This window comes from Natrix helvetica (assembly GCF_964273705.1).
Source record: "Natrix helvetica genome assembly, chromosome: 1".
NCBI classification, from domain to species: domain Eukaryota; kingdom Metazoa; phylum Chordata; class Lepidosauria; order Squamata; family Natricidae; genus Natrix; species Natrix helvetica.
In genome coordinates, this window is record NC_138548.1 from 223,803,303 (window position 1) to 223,822,797 (window position 19,495).

The 19,495-nt window shown below is 39.4% G+C and overlaps 1 protein-coding gene across 3 annotated transcripts in view; it reads right to left on the minus strand.

Annotated features, from left to right (window-relative positions):
- SCN8A (sodium voltage-gated channel alpha subunit 8) overlaps nt 1–19,495 on the minus strand; it is a gene marked incomplete at its 5' end in the record, with an annotated part of 96,497 nt that overhangs the window by 47,792 nt on the left and 29,210 nt on the right. For 2 of the 3 annotated variants that reach the window (XM_081946149.1, XM_081946148.1), the window contains 7 exons: nt 3,048–3,407; nt 5,132–5,419; nt 7,840–8,046; nt 8,970–9,111; nt 11,340–11,403; nt 12,385–12,606; nt 18,356–18,447. In XM_081946149.1, the coding sequence (XP_081802275.1) occupies nt 3,048–3,407; nt 5,132–5,419; nt 7,840–8,046; nt 8,970–9,111; nt 11,340–11,403; nt 12,385–12,606; nt 18,356–18,447 (1,375 nt within the window). Of the gene's footprint in view, nt 1–3,014; nt 3,408–5,131; nt 5,420–7,839; nt 8,047–8,969; nt 9,112–11,339; nt 11,404–12,384; nt 12,607–18,355; nt 18,448–19,495 lie in introns of all 3 variants that reach the window. The other variant, XM_081946147.1, reaches the window with a different exon arrangement.

Here is a 19,495-nt window from a genome sequence, read left to right on the forward strand (position 1 = left end):
TTTCTCATATGTAGTGATTAGTTGAACAAAGGCACTGCTTGGGAAGTCCCTGTGCAAGGAAAATATCAGGAAACTGGTATGTAACATAGCAATATATCTCATAATGTTTATCCATGCGTCATGCTGTTGTTAGCAACTTGTAATTTTTGCATGCTGTTAGAGAAATACATTCTAAAACAACACAGTATACTAACATGCTAACTAGGGAAAAGGGTAGGAATTAAACTGAAATTAATTAGGAAAGGCTTCAAACATTCTCAGGGAGGAATAATTTAATTTTTCTTGCAAGAATTAAAACATTTGGGATTTCATTTTTTTTTGTATGTTTTGGAAAAAAAGAGCTTGGAGTTCACAGATGAGAAGCAAGACCGATGTTATGCACATCAGCCAAAGACAAAATAACTCTTTCTTAGTGTTTCTTCTGCCCACTGGGGAAGTTTTCACTTTACTTTAGTAGTAAAGTAGCTGTATTACTATAAATTGGAATTAAAAAAAATGAAGCTTTAAGAAAGTGAGTGGGGATCTTGATTGGAAAAGTTGTCTTAGGCAACAAAATAAATCCCCTTCTTTCACTTTTCTAGTCCAAGTTGGGACTTCCGACTTATGTGCCTTTTGACAGCCTAAATCGCATCTGAATATTAATAATGGTATTTATATCATTGATATAGGGATAATAAACCCTATGTCAATGGTATAAACATTTAATACAAATAATATAAATTTGTATTAAATGTTTATATCAATAAGGTTTGCTGTGTGCAGGCGATGTATCTGATATTTTTCTTCTCCTTTACTCTTTTTTATTTTTAAGTATATATGTCAATGAGTTGTAATTTTGTGGGTGTATTTTAATCTTTTATTTCAGGGGTGTTAAACTCTATTTCATTGAGGGTCGCATCAGGGTTGTGTTTGACCTTTGGGGGCTAGGGTAGGCGTGGCCAGGGTGTGTGTAGCCAGCTCAACATCATTCATGTCAGGGCGCCAGTAGTGGCCCAAGCTCTCTGTCAGCGAAAATGGGCTCCCAAGCTCCGTTTTCAGCTGCCACAGCCTCTTGTCACCCTCTGCCAGCAAAAAAAGAGCTCGGGAGAATGGCCCTCCCAAGCTCTGTTCTTGCTGGCAGAAGCAACTGGGGCTGGTCCTTCGTTGTGTCCAGGATGGCCCTGTGGGCCAGATCTAAGAACCCTGAGGGCCAGATCCGGTCCCTGGGCCTTGAGTTTGACACTCCTGTTCTATATTTTGTTATACGTATGGGAAATAGCAGAAACATGCATGAAATAAAGAAACCTCCAAATATTTCCCCCATTTCACCTTTGTTAATATAAATATGTTCCGAATTCTTACTTATTTCTATCCACAAAGGAATGTGTGTCTTTTAATTAAGAATTAGAGATAATAAATAACAGCTTTAAAAAAAATTGAAAATTTTGCAATTTTTCTTTTTAACCCAGCTATCGTAGGCAAAGCTTTCTTTCTTTTTAATATCCAACATAATTTTGTGTCCTAGAAAAAAAACCTCTATTGATCATCTTTTAAAGGAGATTCTACAGTGTTCTAAATTACAAGAGTTACTATTAGGTGATGGAATGTGCACCTGCAGCAGCAGAGGCCGTGGGTGTATTTTGCAAACTCAGAGCTGTCCCAGAAAGTGGCCCAGATTAAGAGACTGAGTAGTTCTGAGCTGGATGGGGAAGGGGGAAGGAAGAAAGAAGTTCAGGGTAACCTCACCCTAAAATCTCGCAAATTGTATCTAGTAGGATAGAAGCTTATAACTTTAATTTGGCAAGATTCTGTCCATTAGGGGCAAGCAAATAAAGGATTAAACTGATTTTACTGTCTCGTCATTGGGATTCAGTCTGACATATTATGAATGAAGAACAACCTGTAGTCTCTTTATTTTCACTATGAGAAAATCATCTTTTTTCTCTGTACCCTGAACATTCTGAAATAATGCCATTATTTATGGATTATAGAGCAGTGAAGGGAAATCTCTGCCCCTCCTTCCCATCTCACAACTCAACTCAGGCTGCTGATATCTACAGCCTGTACAGCTAAAAGTTAATTGTATGGTGCAAGCTTTAACCAGCAACATACATATAGTCCTCAACTTATCATAACTGAGCCATTGAAATCATTAAGTGGGTTATCACATGATCTGATAACATTTTTTGAGGTGGTCATTAAGTGAACACCACAGTTGTTAAGCAAATCCATTTGATCCAATGGACATTTTTTGCCAGAAACCAGAAATTAATACCAGAAACTGGCAAAAAAAAAGCAACCATTGAAAATTGTGGTCATGTGATCAAGGAATGCTGCAAATAGCCCTATATGTAAACTGGTTACTAAGCACCCAAAATGTGATTGTGTGACTATGTGTTTGTGCTTAGTATGTGTGCACATGTGTGCGTAACTATCAGAACTTCAAAACTGGGTCATAGCTAATTTTATTTGGGATGTGTGTGTCTGTTGAAACGTCACATGGTTGTTAACCAACAGATCATTAAGCGAGGACTACCTGTATACAGTACAGGGTCCTGCGCTACATTTTATTTCAATCCTCTGGTTTAAACTACGAATTAAAGTTGCTTGAAAAACGAAATAAAAAATGTATGAGGGAAACATTACACAGAATTAATTCTATTTACACATGTGGGATTTAAAAATATCTCCTCTACCTCATTTATACCCAGATGTTTTTCTAGGTATTTTTTTTTAGATAATTTCACATTTTTGATACAACAAACAGCACATTTATCATTATTATATTCCTTAAAAAAAAGAAGCTTCCAAGCCATTGTTTTCTTAGAAGTCCAAAGGAAGTGGTAGAAGAAAATGGGAATAGGTAGAAGGAAAAATAAGGATTAAAAGCAGAATAATTTTGAAAGAGGGTTCAGACGATCAGATGTCAAACCAATTTCTAGTCATTCCATCAGGGATCCATTTGGCGGCATACAGGAAAGCAGAAATAAGGGCAGACCGCCATGCCTAGACTATCTACTCACTGACTTCCTTACACTGTCATCAGTAGCTGCCTTATCTATTTTCACCTCAGGCAGAAGACGCCCGCTGGGGATGTTGGAGGTTGGGCCACCGATCAGGGAGACGACACCATTACAGTCCACAGTGCTATTCCGCTTCACGTTCCGACGGATGCTGGGAAAAATGCGTGATGACCGACTTCCTTGGCTATAACCACTGTAACCGCTGTAGCTGCTTTTCCTGTCATAGCCTCGGATTGGGATGAAGAGTGAATCCCTCCTGCCCTCGCTCTCTTCCACTGTGCTGTGCTCATCATCGGCAAATTCATTCTCTGACGCAGGATCCCGGAACCCTCTCTTGAAGCTGAAAATGCTGCTTTTGCTGTTGTGTCGAGAGAGATATGGGGATCCTGGAATGCTAAGCAGTGACTGAAAAGGAAAACAAAGACGTACAAAATTGGAATTGTGCAACAGAGGCAAGAATCCATAAAGTACCACTACCGAAGGAAATGACATCGTGGATAAAAAAAAAAGTTGGAAAGGAAATAAATTCTTTATAAAAATACGTCATAAATATACTATTAGTCTGTGGTCAAGCAATTGGGCAATTACCACATTTTTTGTACTGTAAGATGCACCGGTGTACAGTGGCGTAGCGTGGGGGGTGCAGGGGGGGCCGGCCGCACCGGGCGCAACATCTGGGGGGGGCGCTCGCACTCGCAGCTCTCTGCTGTTGACTTGCATGTATTTCATTTCAAGGCTGAATTTGAATTGAATGAAGCCGAGGAACACTTCCCACGTTTAATACAAAAGAGACGCGAGCAGGTCTTCCCCGGGGTCGAGAGCACGAAAGAGGGCCAAAGTTTTCTTCTGCAGATCTGGGTCTCTTGAAGACTGCTGGGCAGGGCGAGGGACGTTAATAACGCGATATGTTTAAATTAGAGCAAGTGAAGACCTCGGGCGGCTTTCCTTTTCCTATTTTCCCAGAACCGAGGGAAGAAAATGATTCTGCTTCGGACCTATAGAGGGCGCTGCGAGCTTTGCTAAGGAGGACGGCTGCTTCAGAGCTCCCTTCATGTCCCGAGTCCAGTGGCGTAGCGTGGGTTGCCACGGGTTAGGGGGCGCAAATTACTTGCCTTGCCCCGGGTGCTGACAACCCACGCTACACCACTGCCGGTGTATAAGATGTACCAAGATTTCGAAGAGGTAAGTAAGAAAAAAACGTTTTTGTCCTCCCCAGCCCCTAGGAGTGCTCTGTAGGCTTCAGCAGGCTGGGGGAAGGCAAAAATGCCTCAGTTTTTGTGAAAAACAGCCCATTTTTTGTCTGTTTTTGCAAAAACGGTATGCAGGGGTGGGGCTTCGGGAGGCAAAAAAATGGCTGTGTTCAGTGTATAAGACACACCAACATTTCCACACTATTTTAGGGGGGGGGGGGAAAGGTGCGTCTTCTACTCCGAAAAATACACTATTTCAAATCAAATACATAATCTACATTCTATCCTCTCTTGTTCCCACTTGCTACTTGAACTTGTCAGATTACAGGTAATCCTTGATTTATGACCACAACTGAGTCCAAAATTTCTGTTGTTAAGTAATAGTTGTTAAGTGAATTTGCCCTATTTTGCCACAGTTGTTAAGTGAATCACTGCAGTTGTTAAGTTGGTAAAACTGTTGTTAAGTGAATCTGGCTTCCCCATTGACTTTGCTTGTCAGAAGGTTGTAAAAGGTAATCACATATGCCCCCCTCCCCGGGACACTGCAACTGTCAGTTGCCAACTGTCAGTTGCCCAGTGTCTGAATTTTTATCACATGACTATGGGGATGCTACAACAGTCATGTGAAAAATGATCAGAAGTCACTTTTTTCAGTGCCGTTGTAACTTCAATTGTTCACTAAATGAACTGTTGCAAGTCGAGGACTACCTGTAGTAGTAGCTGCAAAGCTTAAGCAACGTGAAGACGGAACAGAAGCAAGGCCTCCATTGTGTCAAAGATTGCTGCATGCACAGAGTCAAATTAAAACACTGATTATAAAAGGGAACGTGTTGCTCTGCTATCTGAAAACGTGGATAAAAGTCCATCCTTCTCTCACACAGCCTTGGCACAATATAAAGTTCAGATGTGGAAATTTTGCTTAGAGAACGGAGACTTTACCTGGTTCATAATGGAGAGCTTCCGGCCTAGCCTGTTGTCTGGCAAGCGGAAGACCTTCCTCCTCATTCCATCTTCTGATTCTGACTTAAATACTTTCTCAAGATCTCCCTTCTCCTCTCCTTCAGAGAGCTCCTTTTCCTTCCGCTTTTTCCTTCTGTTTCGTCTCTCTTTGGCACTCTTAGAGCTGAGCTTGGAGAACTCAGAAGAGGTGTGAGACATCCTTCCCCCACCATCTTCTTCTACAGCATCATCAGACACGGTCCCTGCCGAGGTAGCCATGGCTGCAGCCTTCGAAAAAAAGAGAAATGTGGAAATGTTAAAACATGAAATTCTAAAGGACAGGAAAGTGATAGACTAACAAAGGAGCAGGCATTCAGGAGAGTGAATCTGCTGGTAGATAGATGGTACATTCAGTAGATCAGCAAAAATCATGTCTCTTTCCAGTTTTCTAAGTATAGTAATACAACAACCAAATAATGTTCCTATCACCATAAATTATAATGCTGGAATTAAGTGATGTCACCAGGCATGAATTATGTGTGAAAATAAATTTCTGTAGAAGAGGGAAAAAATATTTTCTGCAAGGTAGAAGCCACCTTCCATATTTTTTCTCAGGGACTGGCCCTTTCAGTCTAGCCCAGTGGGGGTATTCAATTTTTTTTATACCGGTTCTGTGGGCGTGGCTTGGCTTGGTGGGAGTGAAGGGGAAGGATACTGTGACATCTCCATTCCCTCCCCACTCCAGGGGAAGGTTACTGCACATCCCCATTCACTCCTGATCAGCTGGGACTTGGGACCCTTTCTGGGAGGCAGAAAATAGATGGGGGTGGGGCCAGTCAAAGGTGGTATTTACCGGTTCTTGGAATTACTCAAAATTTCCGCTACCGGTTCTCCAGAACTGGTCAGACCTTGCTGAATACCACCTCTGGTGTAGCCACAAATAGGTCTTTTCAGACAGTCTCACAACTGACAAAGCTCACAGTGATTTACCTAATGCAGACAGGCTTTGGGCCTATCTGAACTTGAGAGAAAACAGTTTCCAATCTTTAAATCTGAGTGTGTTCACACATAGTACTAACTTCTATATTGGATACATCACAGATTATTTAGTTGACAGCAATTTTATGTCATATATGTGTGTGTGTGTGTGTGTATTTGTGTTACAACCCCTGGTATGCCCAAATATGGGAGGAAGCTCACTACTCCCTCAAGTAAAACAAATTCATTTCTGTAGAGTCTGGAGGCCGCACAAAAATACACCCCATTCTTTTAAGAGTAGTTGTTGTCGGGAGTTGGTGAACACTGATATGTCACCCAAAATGTTAAGGTGTGTTACCCTTGACACATGTGTCATAGGTTCACCATCACTGGAATAGAGTGGCAAAGAAACGGCCTCTGCAGGCCCTGACAACTGGTGTATATGCCTTATGTTCTGTAGGGAGAACCAGGCGGGCAAGGACTGAGGTGAGACAGCCTTGTCAAACAACTGCCCTTTATTAGGGTAACAGCTAAAAACAAACAAGAGGCAACTTCAGAATTGGCAACAGGGAAAATCCCATTTGACAGCTCTTTATATATTAGCTGTCAAACAGGCAACCAATCACGTCGCTCCATTCTCCCATTCTGGCTGTCAAACCCTCAGCCAATCGGAGGAGTCTCTGCGTGGGCACTTCAGTGCAGACATAACACCTTACAAATTACATCAGTGGTTTTGATTGGTTGAATACATTTACCTCACAATGCACCTTAACTTTTGGTGGACTCTTCTCTGTTTCTGGGCAGATTTCCAGACTTCCTAATGGAGGGCCTAGTGACTATTCTAATTTTTTTCTTAGGGATTTCCAGCAGTCCTTTAATGTGGTGCCATCAGTAGGATGGGGCTTGTGAAAAGCAGAGTACTAGATACACTACTGCAGAAATAGTTTACTTTTGCAGGCCATAATTCAGGTGGTGGTTAAGACTCTGCCTTAATTTCAGTCACAGACTCAGTCTAGGTTCAGACCATACTCCTAACCAAATGTTTGCACAGCACGTCACGTGAACGAGATCACTGTTTAATCAGATTCCAACTATGAACTGAATACTCTCCAACTTCCAGGTCTGCTTTGGTAAGGATACTCCTTCAGCATCATCTTTCTGTATTGTTAGGATTACAGGTAGTCCTCAATTTACAACTGTTCAGTTAGTGACTGTTTGAAGTTAACAATGGCACTGAAAAAAGTGACTTACGACCATTTTTCACAATTATGACTTTGCAGCATCCCCATGGTCACAAGATCAAAATTCAGATACTTGGCAACTCACATGTATTTATGATGGTTGCAGTGTCCCGGGGTCACCTCATGACAAACAGAGTTAATGGGGAAATCAGATTCACTTAACAACTGGTTACTTAACAACTGCAGTGATTCGCTTAACAACTGTTGCAAGAAAGGTTGTGAAATGGGGCAAAACTCATTTAACAAATGTCTCACTTAGCAACAGAAATTTTGGTTGTAAGTTGAGGACTAGATATACAGGCAACTTTCTGAATTATTGGGATTAGAGGCAGGAAAGAACAAGTAACACCATTATTTAAGTAATGGGTAGAATTAAATGGTTCAAAATATTTGCATAGGCTTTAGATGGAAACAAAAATTGGGTATTGTTAGTTAACACTGTTTGTTTAAATAATGGGGTAGAAGAAAGAAAGAAAGAAAGAAAGAAACCTGGGCTTCCTCCTGTTGCTTTTTCAGTTGTTCCAACATGGCCTTGAATTCTGCTTCCTTCTGCTCTGCCTCTTCCAATGTAGCTTGGTTTTGTTCTTCATAGGCCATAGCCACTACAGCCAAAATCAAGTTCACCAAGTAGAATGACCCAACAAAAATAACGAGGACAAAAAAGATCATGTAGGTTTTTCCTGCTGCTCTCAATGTCTGTAAAGAAGGGAGGGCAGTTGTAAGATTTCCTGACGGCACCATCAAGTAAAAGAAGAAGTTATTGTGCACTGCCTCTTCCTCATTGCATATCTCTCTACCGTAGTATTCCTGATACTTGGAATTAACTTTTCGCTTTGTCTACAAGGGACTTCTAATACCCTGTTCCTTCTCTGAAGCATTCTGCTGTCCTGCCTCAATAGGAGACTGGCCACTGTGACTAGGAGCTTCATTTCTCATTGACATTTCTGTTGGGAAAACCATTCGTCATCTCTACCTGCCATAACTGATCATCTTTTCAAGAATGAGACAGCCACACTGTATATGTTTCTATACCTCTCTCTAGCACAGCTGAAGTTTTGCAGCAGCTAATTCAAGTCAAATCATCACATAGGTCTAGTGCGAACATTATTTTGTACCCAACAACAGCAAGTGTCCTCTTCACTAACCCTTGGCTGATACCAAGTGTCAGCTACCATTTAATGTTAATGTTTCAAGCATTAGAAGTTGCTTTTGTCAAGCATCCATAAGCCTTACATTCTTCAAATTGTAAATGATACATAGGGCAGGACAGGTCAGGTCAAAGCAGGGCAGAGGTGTATAAACCCCTGAGGCCCTGGTTGTGAACCTAGAAGCAAATCCTGCTGGAAAAGTAGCAGAGTTTCTTGCCATTTTGAGAGAAGAACCTCTAAACCTGGAGTGCAAGCCTTGGATTTATTTCTATTCAAATCCCAAAACAGAGCTAAGAAAACTCCAAAACATCACTTCCTGCAATAGAGAAAGAAAACAGACAGTTCTGGCTTCTACCTTCTTTACAGTATAAATTTAACTATTGCAGCCTCTGGACATTCAGCTCCAGCCATTAAAACGCTGCCCATCCCTAATTTAAGGCAAGAAACATGATCATGGATAGACATACTTACTAACTGATACAAGTTTTCCCAAAAGTCCTGAGTCATGAGGCGAAATAAGGCCAGGAAGGCCCAACTAAAAGTATCAAAACTGGTATAGCCATAGTTTGGATTCCTCCCTGCTTTAATACACATGTATCCTTCTGGGCATTGGCTGCAGACAAGAAGGAAGGAGATGTTTCAGATTTGGGAGAGTAGAAAATATCCAATTCCAAAGGCAAAGATTGACCACAATCGTTTTTACAATTCCTCTTTCGACTATTGGCTTTGTGCAAAACGGATTGATATTACCACAGGAGTGAGGCAAAGGCTTGCAGTCAGCAAGGCTCTTGGGGAGTTTTTATTGACTCAACTTTATTTTTACTGACTCAACATTATTAGAATGATTTCATCTAGGACAGCCTCCCCCATTTTGGTTGTTTTTGATAACTCCCAGATGTTGGTGTTCAACCCAATTGCAATCAATCAAATAAGAAAAGGTTGTATATACTATAGGCAAATATGCAAAAGTCATATTGTAGGGAACCACAGAGATGACCTTGGAGAAACTATTCATAGAAGGTTATAGTAACATGTCCAAAATGGAAACAGGAAAAACATTAAGAAGAGACTCAGACTGATTTCTCCTGACTCCCTGGAGCAGTGACGTGCAGTCAGGTGAGGCATGTGAGGCACAGCCTAACCTCTCATCATCAGGGCAGCGAGTCATTCGATGGGAAACTTGCCTTTTGGGAGGAATGACCCAGCTTGGCTCCCGCTTTCGATCTGCCGCCTAACGACCGAACGGAGAAGCGAAGAGGCAGGAGAGACAAAGCAGGAGCCAAGCCGAGTCATTCCTTCCAAGAGGCAAGTTTCCTATCAAATGACTCGCTGCCCTAGTCTCGAGGGGGGAGGGAGAGGCTTCCTCCGCTCCGTCCGCTCCCCATCTGCACTGCCCTCGCCTGACAAGCGCGTCCAAGATTCTGCGCAGCTCTGGCAGGCAGTGCCATGGCCGAATCCCAAGGTGGAGGGCGGCAGGTCACAACTGAGCATGCCTGACTGTGGAATTCTGGGAGTTGAAGTCCACAAGTCTAAAAAAATTGCTGTCTCACTAGCTATAAACCTCACCGCACGTCACTGCCCTGGAGTATAAGACCAAGTTAAGGGTAAACACAACCGGATTTACAAAATGAAGCCAATTTGGCCTAGTGGTTAAGACACCAGGTTAGAAACTAGGAGACTATGAGTTCTAATCCTGCTTTAGGGATGGAAATAATCTGGGTGACATGGACCACTCACACTCTCCCACCTCATAGGGTTGTTGTTAGGGGAAAATAGGAGGAGGGAGGAAGGAATAAATTAGGTGTACTTGATGCCTTGAGTTTTTAATAAAAATAATAAAGGTGGGATAAAAAAGCCTGTAAAATAAATTCTGATTATTTTAGCCTAACACACACACACACACACACACACACACACACTCTTGTGAAACCTGATCTGGTCAATGTCAAAAGGCTGACATGTACAGTAGATACAGGTTGGTCATGGCAATCTTAATTTCTTTTGTACCAAGCCAATATGCCATCTCAGAGAAAGAAGTAAATACAACTTTAATGCAAGAACAAAGTAAAAGATCACTTGGACTGTGCTCATTTCTGCATCAATATTTCACAAATATTCAAGAAAGGGTTAATTTGCAAAGCCTCCCATTTAAACAATGTCTCTTAACATTGCTTAATGTAAAGCATAGGCTCACCATCTGACAGATTGCAACATAAGATAATGGTGTAGTTACCAACAATTATAGTACTCCATTTCTTTTGACTTGAGGCAAAAAAAGTGAGCATCCTATTCAGATATGAGGTCACAAATGAATGTGGGTGAAGAGAACAAGTGCAAGTCCAATCCTAATTCTGTACTATAGCAAGGTGCAGTTCATGCCTTACAAAGCTAATGGCGACAGACATCAATAGCAATGGCACTTATATTTATATATCGCTTTCCTAGTACTTTACAGCCGTCTCTAAACAGTTTACGGAGTCAGCGTACTGCTCCTAACAATCTGGGTTCTCATTTTATCGACCTTGGAAGGATGGAACCTTGAGCCGGTCAGGATCGAACTCCTGGCAGTCAGCAGAATTAGCCTGCAATACTGCATTCTAACCCCTATGCCACCATGGTTCTCAGATAGTTTATTACTAATAAGCTTCCCATTAAAAAAGAAACAGGTTAATTTTTCAAACAGCCTAAGGCATCTCAGCACTGGGTAAACAGATTGCTTTACAAATAAATCCATTTATGTCTACATATGGATTAATCTATGTATACTGACTTTTATTTTCCCATTAGTGGAGGAAGACTGGCTGTGGGGAAGAGAGAAGAACACTCAAGCTGAAAACTTACCCTGCATCAGAACTATTGCCACATAACAATGGATCAAGAAACCCAGGTATTGTGTAAAAATTTGCTGGAGGAGATAAAGAAAAACATGTAAGAATAAGCATATTGAGGAAGAACACAGTCATTTAGACCAAATACGCTTTTGATCTAAAGCTTCTGAAACTGGAATATACTGCTACCTTTTAGTTCCTCTGCAAAGATCCTTTATTTCGTGTACATTTTAAGAATTAAACCCTAGAGATTAGATACAGTCTGCAAATTTAAATGGGTGGAATTGGAGAATGGAGGAATGATATCATCTGAGTATTGCTTGGAGTTTGCTGTATATTTTATCCTTGATTTTCCTTAGCTTTTTATTTCCTCATAATTTGCCTGGAAAACATTTGGGTTTTAAATCACACCAAATAAATTTAAAAAGTGGTAGCTTTTCAGACACCTGTGTCAATAATTATTAAAACGTGCTAGCTTTTCAGACGCCTGTGTCAATAATTATTTTGAATCTTTGCCATTTCATAAAGCAAGTATGATTGGGAAGGCTACATGTTCATGATCACCTATGGCTGAATTATCCATTATCACCCTGTAAATACCAAGCACTATTCTGACAAGAGATTTATAATTTCATTTTCTAATGCCAGTTATATTGTGCTCTTGCATTTACCTTTTAAACCAGTCTTGAAATCCCAAGTATACAGCATTCCAGCAATCTTTTATAATCAGTTATAAAGGCATTATTTGGTTTAAATCATTTTAATAAACACGTACACTTTGCCAAACCAAGAGAACAATGACTATAAAAGTAATATTATACCCATAGACAGCATGTTTAAAGAGATTAAGACTAATAGAACATCAAAGGAATTTTAAGAAGACAATAGGCAAATATAGCGTGTTAAGGAAAAGATAAGCAAGTAGAGGTCAAGATATGTACTTGCCATTCAACATACAGTAATTGTTGGTCTTAATCAAAGTATACATGGGGGTAATCCAGTAAATATTACAGTTAATATAGACAGAGAAAATGATAGCAGGAAAAGGTAGCACCTACACATATTGTTGCTGTATTCTTCCCAATCAAATCCCTTGGTGCCATTTTCTAGGTAGGTCTCATTGAAATCGATGGGCCAGATGACACATTTGTTCCTTAGATTCCCCATGAATAGCTGTAGCCCAATTAAAGCAAATACACTGAGGCAAAACACAGTCAAAATCATCACATCAGAGAGTTTCTTCACAGACTGGATCAGGGCTCCCACAATTGTCTTCAGGCCTGAAAATAGGAAACAAACCAGTAATGACATTTATGTGGAAATATAGACCTAAGCACAAAACAGTCATTTAGGGTGATCGGATTATAAGTGAAGACAAACAGAATGATCTGTAAGGACTGGCAAGATACAAAGCAAAGAATAAAAATAAAAGAGTGGCATGGAAAAGAAAGCATAAGTTTGTCTAACTTTCAGTAAGTGGTGATCTACCTATCAGCTCAACTGAATAATACACCGAAATTTCCTGACTGTTGTTTTATTTTCCAAATAAATTAATAGGAGGGAGCAGGATGGAAAACACGGAATATTGATAGATTTATTATAAACTGCCTACAATTGCTATCAGATAAAAGTTTCTCATCTTAATACAGTTGGTCAGATCAATGGTTAAAAAGGAAGCTAGGAAAGGAAGTTTCCCCCACCAAGATGGATTTCTCTAGATAATAATGCAGCATTGCCAGGAGTGAGAACTTTCTTACACAGTACAAAATTCAATTGTGCTGGTATATACTTCCCCAGCCATTTACAGAAAATTATATGAAAATCATCTTCACTTTCTTTTTTTCTAAGAAATCAGTGTTATGAATGCCGAGCATAGATAATGCTAATTTGTTTAAACAATGAAAAAAGAAGGGTGAAAGAAGTTAAAAGAGCATTCAGAGCACATCTGCCCCCAATCAATTTTCAGATGTCACAGTCTTACATGTAAGCATATATTCAGGATTCCAAATTTCATGTCATTTTGTTCAGAGAACTGAGAGACACTGTATAAATGGCTCAGAGAGAAAATCTTGGACAGATAAAAACTGAAAATACTTTGCGTAAGATGCCATCCTTTCATATTTATGTTTCTTAAACTATGTGCAGAAGTCAAAGTCTCTGCACATAGACAGAAGCTAGCTATATCTAGGAGAGTTTGTCTTTTATATTAACAGCTGTTGGAGTTTTTATTAGAACCACTATGAAGAAGGATTTTTTTTAAAGCCTTTGTTATCCTCTAATCCCAGCAAATGAATTAATCAAAAAGACTTCTGATTCATCAGATGCTCTTCTGGAAACCAGATCTTAAGAAGTTGAGGCAGAGGGTTGGAAAAGGGTTTTAGAGATTTAAGCATCTACACTACAAGGCTTCAGGCACACATTCTCCTTACCCACTCAACCCTACTCAGTGGTGTATTAACCATTAAGCAGACAAAGCATGTGCTTAGGGCACCAGGCCCAAAGGGGCCATCACAAAGTTGAAAGAAAGAAAAAAACCAATGAAGATTTGTACAGTATGTACAAAGGAGGGGGGCACCAAGATTTGTCAGTGGTTAGGGCACCAGTGAGCCTTAATCTGCCACTGATCCTACTGCATGAAAATAATCTAAGAATGGGCCCAATGTTTTGGTTTTAGGGTTGCCTTAAGAATGTACATCAAAAAATGATGCTATGCTACACTTTTGGCATCCCTAAAGGGATGAAAAATCTCATTTTAACTGAATGAACAGCATCATCTCGTAGAATGCCAAATTAATTTGATGAGTGTTTAAACGGATTCTCCCATTCCCCAACATGCTCCCAGATACTGCTCCTCTTTCTGAAAGTTTACGAAAGATTTGCAAGATATAGGAAAGTATATTGAACATGTCAGAATAAATACATTTCAGTTATAACTTTTCACATGCATGGAATAGCTAAAGTGATAATGTAATTTAAATAGGGAAAAGGTGGAAGGGGAAGAAGAAAGCCAAGGCAATTAGTTAGCTATGAGATAGATTACAAGAACCTAATCAATTAACAATCAAAATGTGTTAAAAACAGGGAGTGGGTTATATGCTTTATCAGCACTTCTACTTCATTGTATTTTTGGATCAATCAATTACTGTATTGCAATCTTCTGCCCTCCAAATCTATTGGGTTATAACAGATGACCCACCATATTAGATTACTGTGATTATAGCCAGGTGTCATCCACAAATTCATCTTGCAAAAATGAAGGGTTGTGCCTGGCTTTGAGGCTTTCCGTGCCCTTTAACACAATTACAATATGACTATCAAGATCTCTACCTGTAAACACATTCAGGAGAAATGATGAACCCACAGTAACAACTATATACTAAAGCACTGCTTGAGATGCTCCAGAACTGCATATGTACACTGTGATGTACTTTCTGGATTATTTGGTAATAGTTTTAGACACATTTATTTTTAAAAGACTGCACCGATTTTTGCATTTCCATATTTAATAATGGATAATTTACTTAGCTCAGGCATATTACTACTAAATTCACTGCCCAAACTCTACTTTTTGTATTTTTAGTTGTGGTTTTTTTTGTTTTTATATTTGGTGAACATAGGATTTAAAAGCAAATCACCCGTTTTGAGGGTTTGTTAAGGTTGTTTGATAATTCCAAGTGTTCCAGGAATGCATTCAGATTCTCTCTGTGTGTTCATGCACGTGCTTGTATACGTATCTGTGCAAATGTATGGGAGAAGAGAAAGTCAGAAAGTGGCATTTTGGACACAATAGCATCATTTCCCCCCAGCTCATTGTGATGAACTAACCCTCATCATTTGAGCCAAGTACTATCCAACTTTTGATTCAGCCAGCAGACTTCTCATCAAATTAACCAAAATATTTATACCCAACAGATATATATTATAAGCCATATCTTTCAATTTATTTGTTTTAATTTATTTGCACATTTAATTCATATACACATTTATTTTAATTTATGGACATTAACATTTATTCTAATTTATAATTTACTACGCATGAAATATGCAAAGCAGTGAGCCACTAAATGGCCTAATTTATTAATTTCTCACTTTATCCCAAGCATTTTTGGATATGTCATTATTATTCCCAGTTCTTCATTTCATTCATTTCCTGATTCAAAGTCCTCAGTTTATTTTCACAATTTTCCTCAACTGTAATGGTTATTAATTGATATTTCCAGACTGTTGCTTTCAAGAAAATTCCCAAAGCTCTCCACTTTAGAAGGATTTGGGAGGGTGCTGCTCATTCTGATTTATCCTGTTTTAAGCTTGTAATTACCTTTTTGCAAGGGTTCCTTTCATAAGTGACAATGAATGTCTCTTCCAGAACCCAATGCTGTTTTGACATTAGGGATCTGTATGCATTCCTTTCATAATTTGAAGGGAGTCAGCAGTTAAAACCAACAGAGTCCCCACTATGAAAACAGCCTTTGTTGAACTGTTGTAATTTTTAAAATTGCATATTCCTTATTATACCTTGTTTGGGCTACTGTGATAAACCCAAAGTAAATGTAATGGATGCCTTTGAAAAACTGCAGCTGCAAGCATATGGACTACTGTCACTTATTGGATACATGTCACTGCTTTGCTATTACAATTTTACTGCCACTACTCAATATCTAGAATTAAGTTTAATGTGTTTTGTGGGGGTTACATTTGTTGGGAAAGCAATCATTTGTGGTCATTGTTTTGCTTTTCTTAAGTTGGCTTTGTTCCAGTAGATATTCTTGTCCCTGGTTTACTGATCCAATTTTAATTATTGTGTTTTTATATGCACCTTTATAATTTAGTTATGTCCTTTATACATATTTACACCATTACCTGCTTTGGGAACTTTATTTTCACTAGGGAAATTGGGGTAGATAATTTTAACAAAATGAATAACCAATAGCCACATGTGATTGCCCTATCATTTGTGAAATGGATCTAAGTACTTGCTTAATTGCAAAAATGGCCTCTCTATTAAGAACAAATGGGAGCTAAGATGCAGTGGAGCCTGTTAAATATTGTGGTTAAGTTATCAGACTAGAAATCCAGAAAATGAGTATTAGTACCTCCTTTGCCACAAATCCAGGTGGGTGACCTCAGGCCTGTCACTTGTACAAGCAAGAGAGGGACAAGCAATTCACTTATCCCGCTCTTGCGTTTTTCTGTATTGAATTGTCGTGTGGTGAGTTGTCGCATGGTAAGTTGGCCGTAGTGAGTCGGCCCGTTTTGGCTGCCAGGAAGCAGGCAAGGGACCATTTCCAAAATCTCACCAAGAAAACTGCAGGGACTTGTCCAGGCAGTCACCAGGAATCAAAAACTGAGTTGGGCCTTGAAGGCACAATTTTTAAAAAAAATTGCCTTCAAATCACAAGTCTTGTAGAGGAGAAGTCTCCCTTGTGCTTCCTTTCTCCGAGATATTTCTCCAGATATTAGATACCAGTTTCTTCAGCTGTGGTAACATTATATTTCCTGTTATCTGCTGCCAAGTTGATCAACTACATAATGGGAAAAGTGGGTGGGGTGAAGTAAGCTTAGTATGTTTGCTACTGATTTTGAACCTTGGGCTTCTTGTGTCAAAAATTCAGAAAATACCTAACCGGACTCTTCCGGTTTATCACCACTTCCCCTGAACAAAAGAGAAACAATTCTCTGTCTCCCCCTTATCTAGCCCTTCCGCTTGAACAGCAGCAGTGGCTGCACTGAGGTTGGGCCTGAAGTAGAGGCCCGGACCTCAATTTCAGCCCTAGCACTACCACCGCCATCAAAAAGGCCACCTTGTGGCCCCAGGATCTGCCATGCACCACTTATCGACAGGAGGTGTTCTCTTGATAGGCCCCTATTCAGGGAAGCTCTAGGTCACACAAGGCCTTCATTTTTGAAGTGTCGAAAGCTCTTTCACAGCTTCTGCAGTCTTTGAAAACTGCACAAAAGCACCTTTCTCATGTGATTTTTTTGGAGGTTCTGGATGTCCCAAGAGAGCATGGCTCTTGCATGCGATGTCTGGTGGGTCTTGAGACCGTACAAGAGCATGCCCCATTTTCATACAGGCTCCAAAAATTGCTTGAAAAAAGGGCATACTTCTGAGAATTGTTGTCAGGTGTTGGTGAATTCTAGTGTAAGTTATGTGTAAGTTAGTGTAATTCTAGTCACTCTAAACATCACTTTTGACACATGTCATAGTTTTGCCATCAATGAGCCAGAGAATGTTTCAATTATTCTGTTACCTGTCAGATCATTTTAAAAGATGGGCATGCAGAATAGAATATGTGACTCAACTTTCAGTGACAAGCACAAGGGATATTTACTTATTTGAGCTCACATTTCATTTCAATCATTTATTATTTTGAACAGCATTTTACAGTACAGTCTCTGCATCAGATCAAAGGTCTGAAATTAGAAAGCTCATTTGAATTGACAGCCTAAGCATTGTATCACTGCCATGCTTGAGGATTGCTTTACCCATTAGAGGTGAATGCAACCTAAGAAAATGTCCTGTTTATCATGGATAAAGTTGTGACACAATGGATTTCAATATGTAATGGAAATTTTAATTGGGCAGCCAAATTATGTGCTTATGGAGTAATAAATACTTGTGCCAAAGTTTCACAAATAAATATATATGTTCACTTATTTGCTCATTTATTATTATTATTTATTTGCTTCTAACCTAATCTAGCACATTGTCATTGCATTTTATTTTTCTTATCTTTGAACTTAATAATAAAAAATAATAATAGGAAAGCATAACTGGTAAAGATGAATGCATCCAAGTTACCAAACACTTGAAATTATAAAGCTATTCTACTAGCAGAATTATAATCCCTTGTTTTTTAGCAGTACTTTTGAGTTAATTGGTTGAGGATCAATCATACTATATTTTATGCTCATGCAAATCACAAGGCCTATTAGAAATGTGCCACAGCCATTTTTAAAATGTGACAAGGAAGGCAAAGGGAGGCAAAGGAAAACGTAAGGCACGGTCATTCTTAGAGCATTTCTCACCTGGAATGACAGAGATAGTTTTCAAAGCTCGGAGAACTCTGAAAGTTCTCAAGGCTGACACATTCCCAAGGTCCACAAACTCTGTGACATATCTGCAATGAGGGAGGTCACACACAAAAGAGACACAATGACAATAACACACACCAAAAGGGGAACGAGGAATAAAACAACAACTACAAACAGCAGTACATCACTCACAGGGAGCTGCAACCCAACACCTAACACCAAGCTGCCTTACCTGGAATTACAGAAATAGTTTTCAAAGCTCTCAGTACCCTGAAGGTGCGCAGAGCTGAAACATTGCCTAGGTTTACAAACTCTGTTATATACCTGCAGAATTAAACCAGAGTTAATGGCACCATTGGGGTCACCTGCCTCGAAAAGAAGAGTGTAATCTTCAGTTGCAGAGAAACAACTTTCAAACGTAAAATGCTTTGAAGTGTTTAAAAATGGAGAGAAGAAACAAAGATGTAAATAAGACAATTGGAAGTATTTCAGTTATCACAGGTCAGCTAATTTGATAAGGATAATTTGACAAGGACCTCTCTGACATATGGGCCCAAGCATGAATGACTGACTATCTTCATCAGCTATAGGAATGTGGTCGTGGGGAGAAGTAGGAGATAGAAAAAGAAGTGATCTAGCATCACAAAAATAATGAGAGAAACTAACCAGGATAATAGCAATTAGAACATGATTTTTATTTTTTTTTAAATATTTTTTATTTTAAAAAAATCATCCATTTTCAATGGGCAGCGTGGGGAAAAAAAAAGGTTCTTAATAGATTAGGGTGAGCAAAAAGTAACAAAAAATTGCTTCCAACTGTAGAGAAAATTGAGGTAAGGTGAGTTAAGAATCAATTATCCAGAGCATGTGGACCCCAAAAGATGGTCACCTATTGTATTAAAAATAAAATTGACGAAGAATCTTAACTTTTTTTTTGTGGGATAAAAGAAATGGCATAAAAATATGTTAGTCTTTCAGTTGACATGAGATTATTATTGTTTTTGACTGAAATCATATGGCTGTCCTTTATTTCCTGGAAAAGAACTGTAATGCAATAGAACAGCTCTACTAACAGTCTGTTCCTGTAAGAACACCTGCTCAGCACACCAGCATATGTGCCATATAGAAACGGAA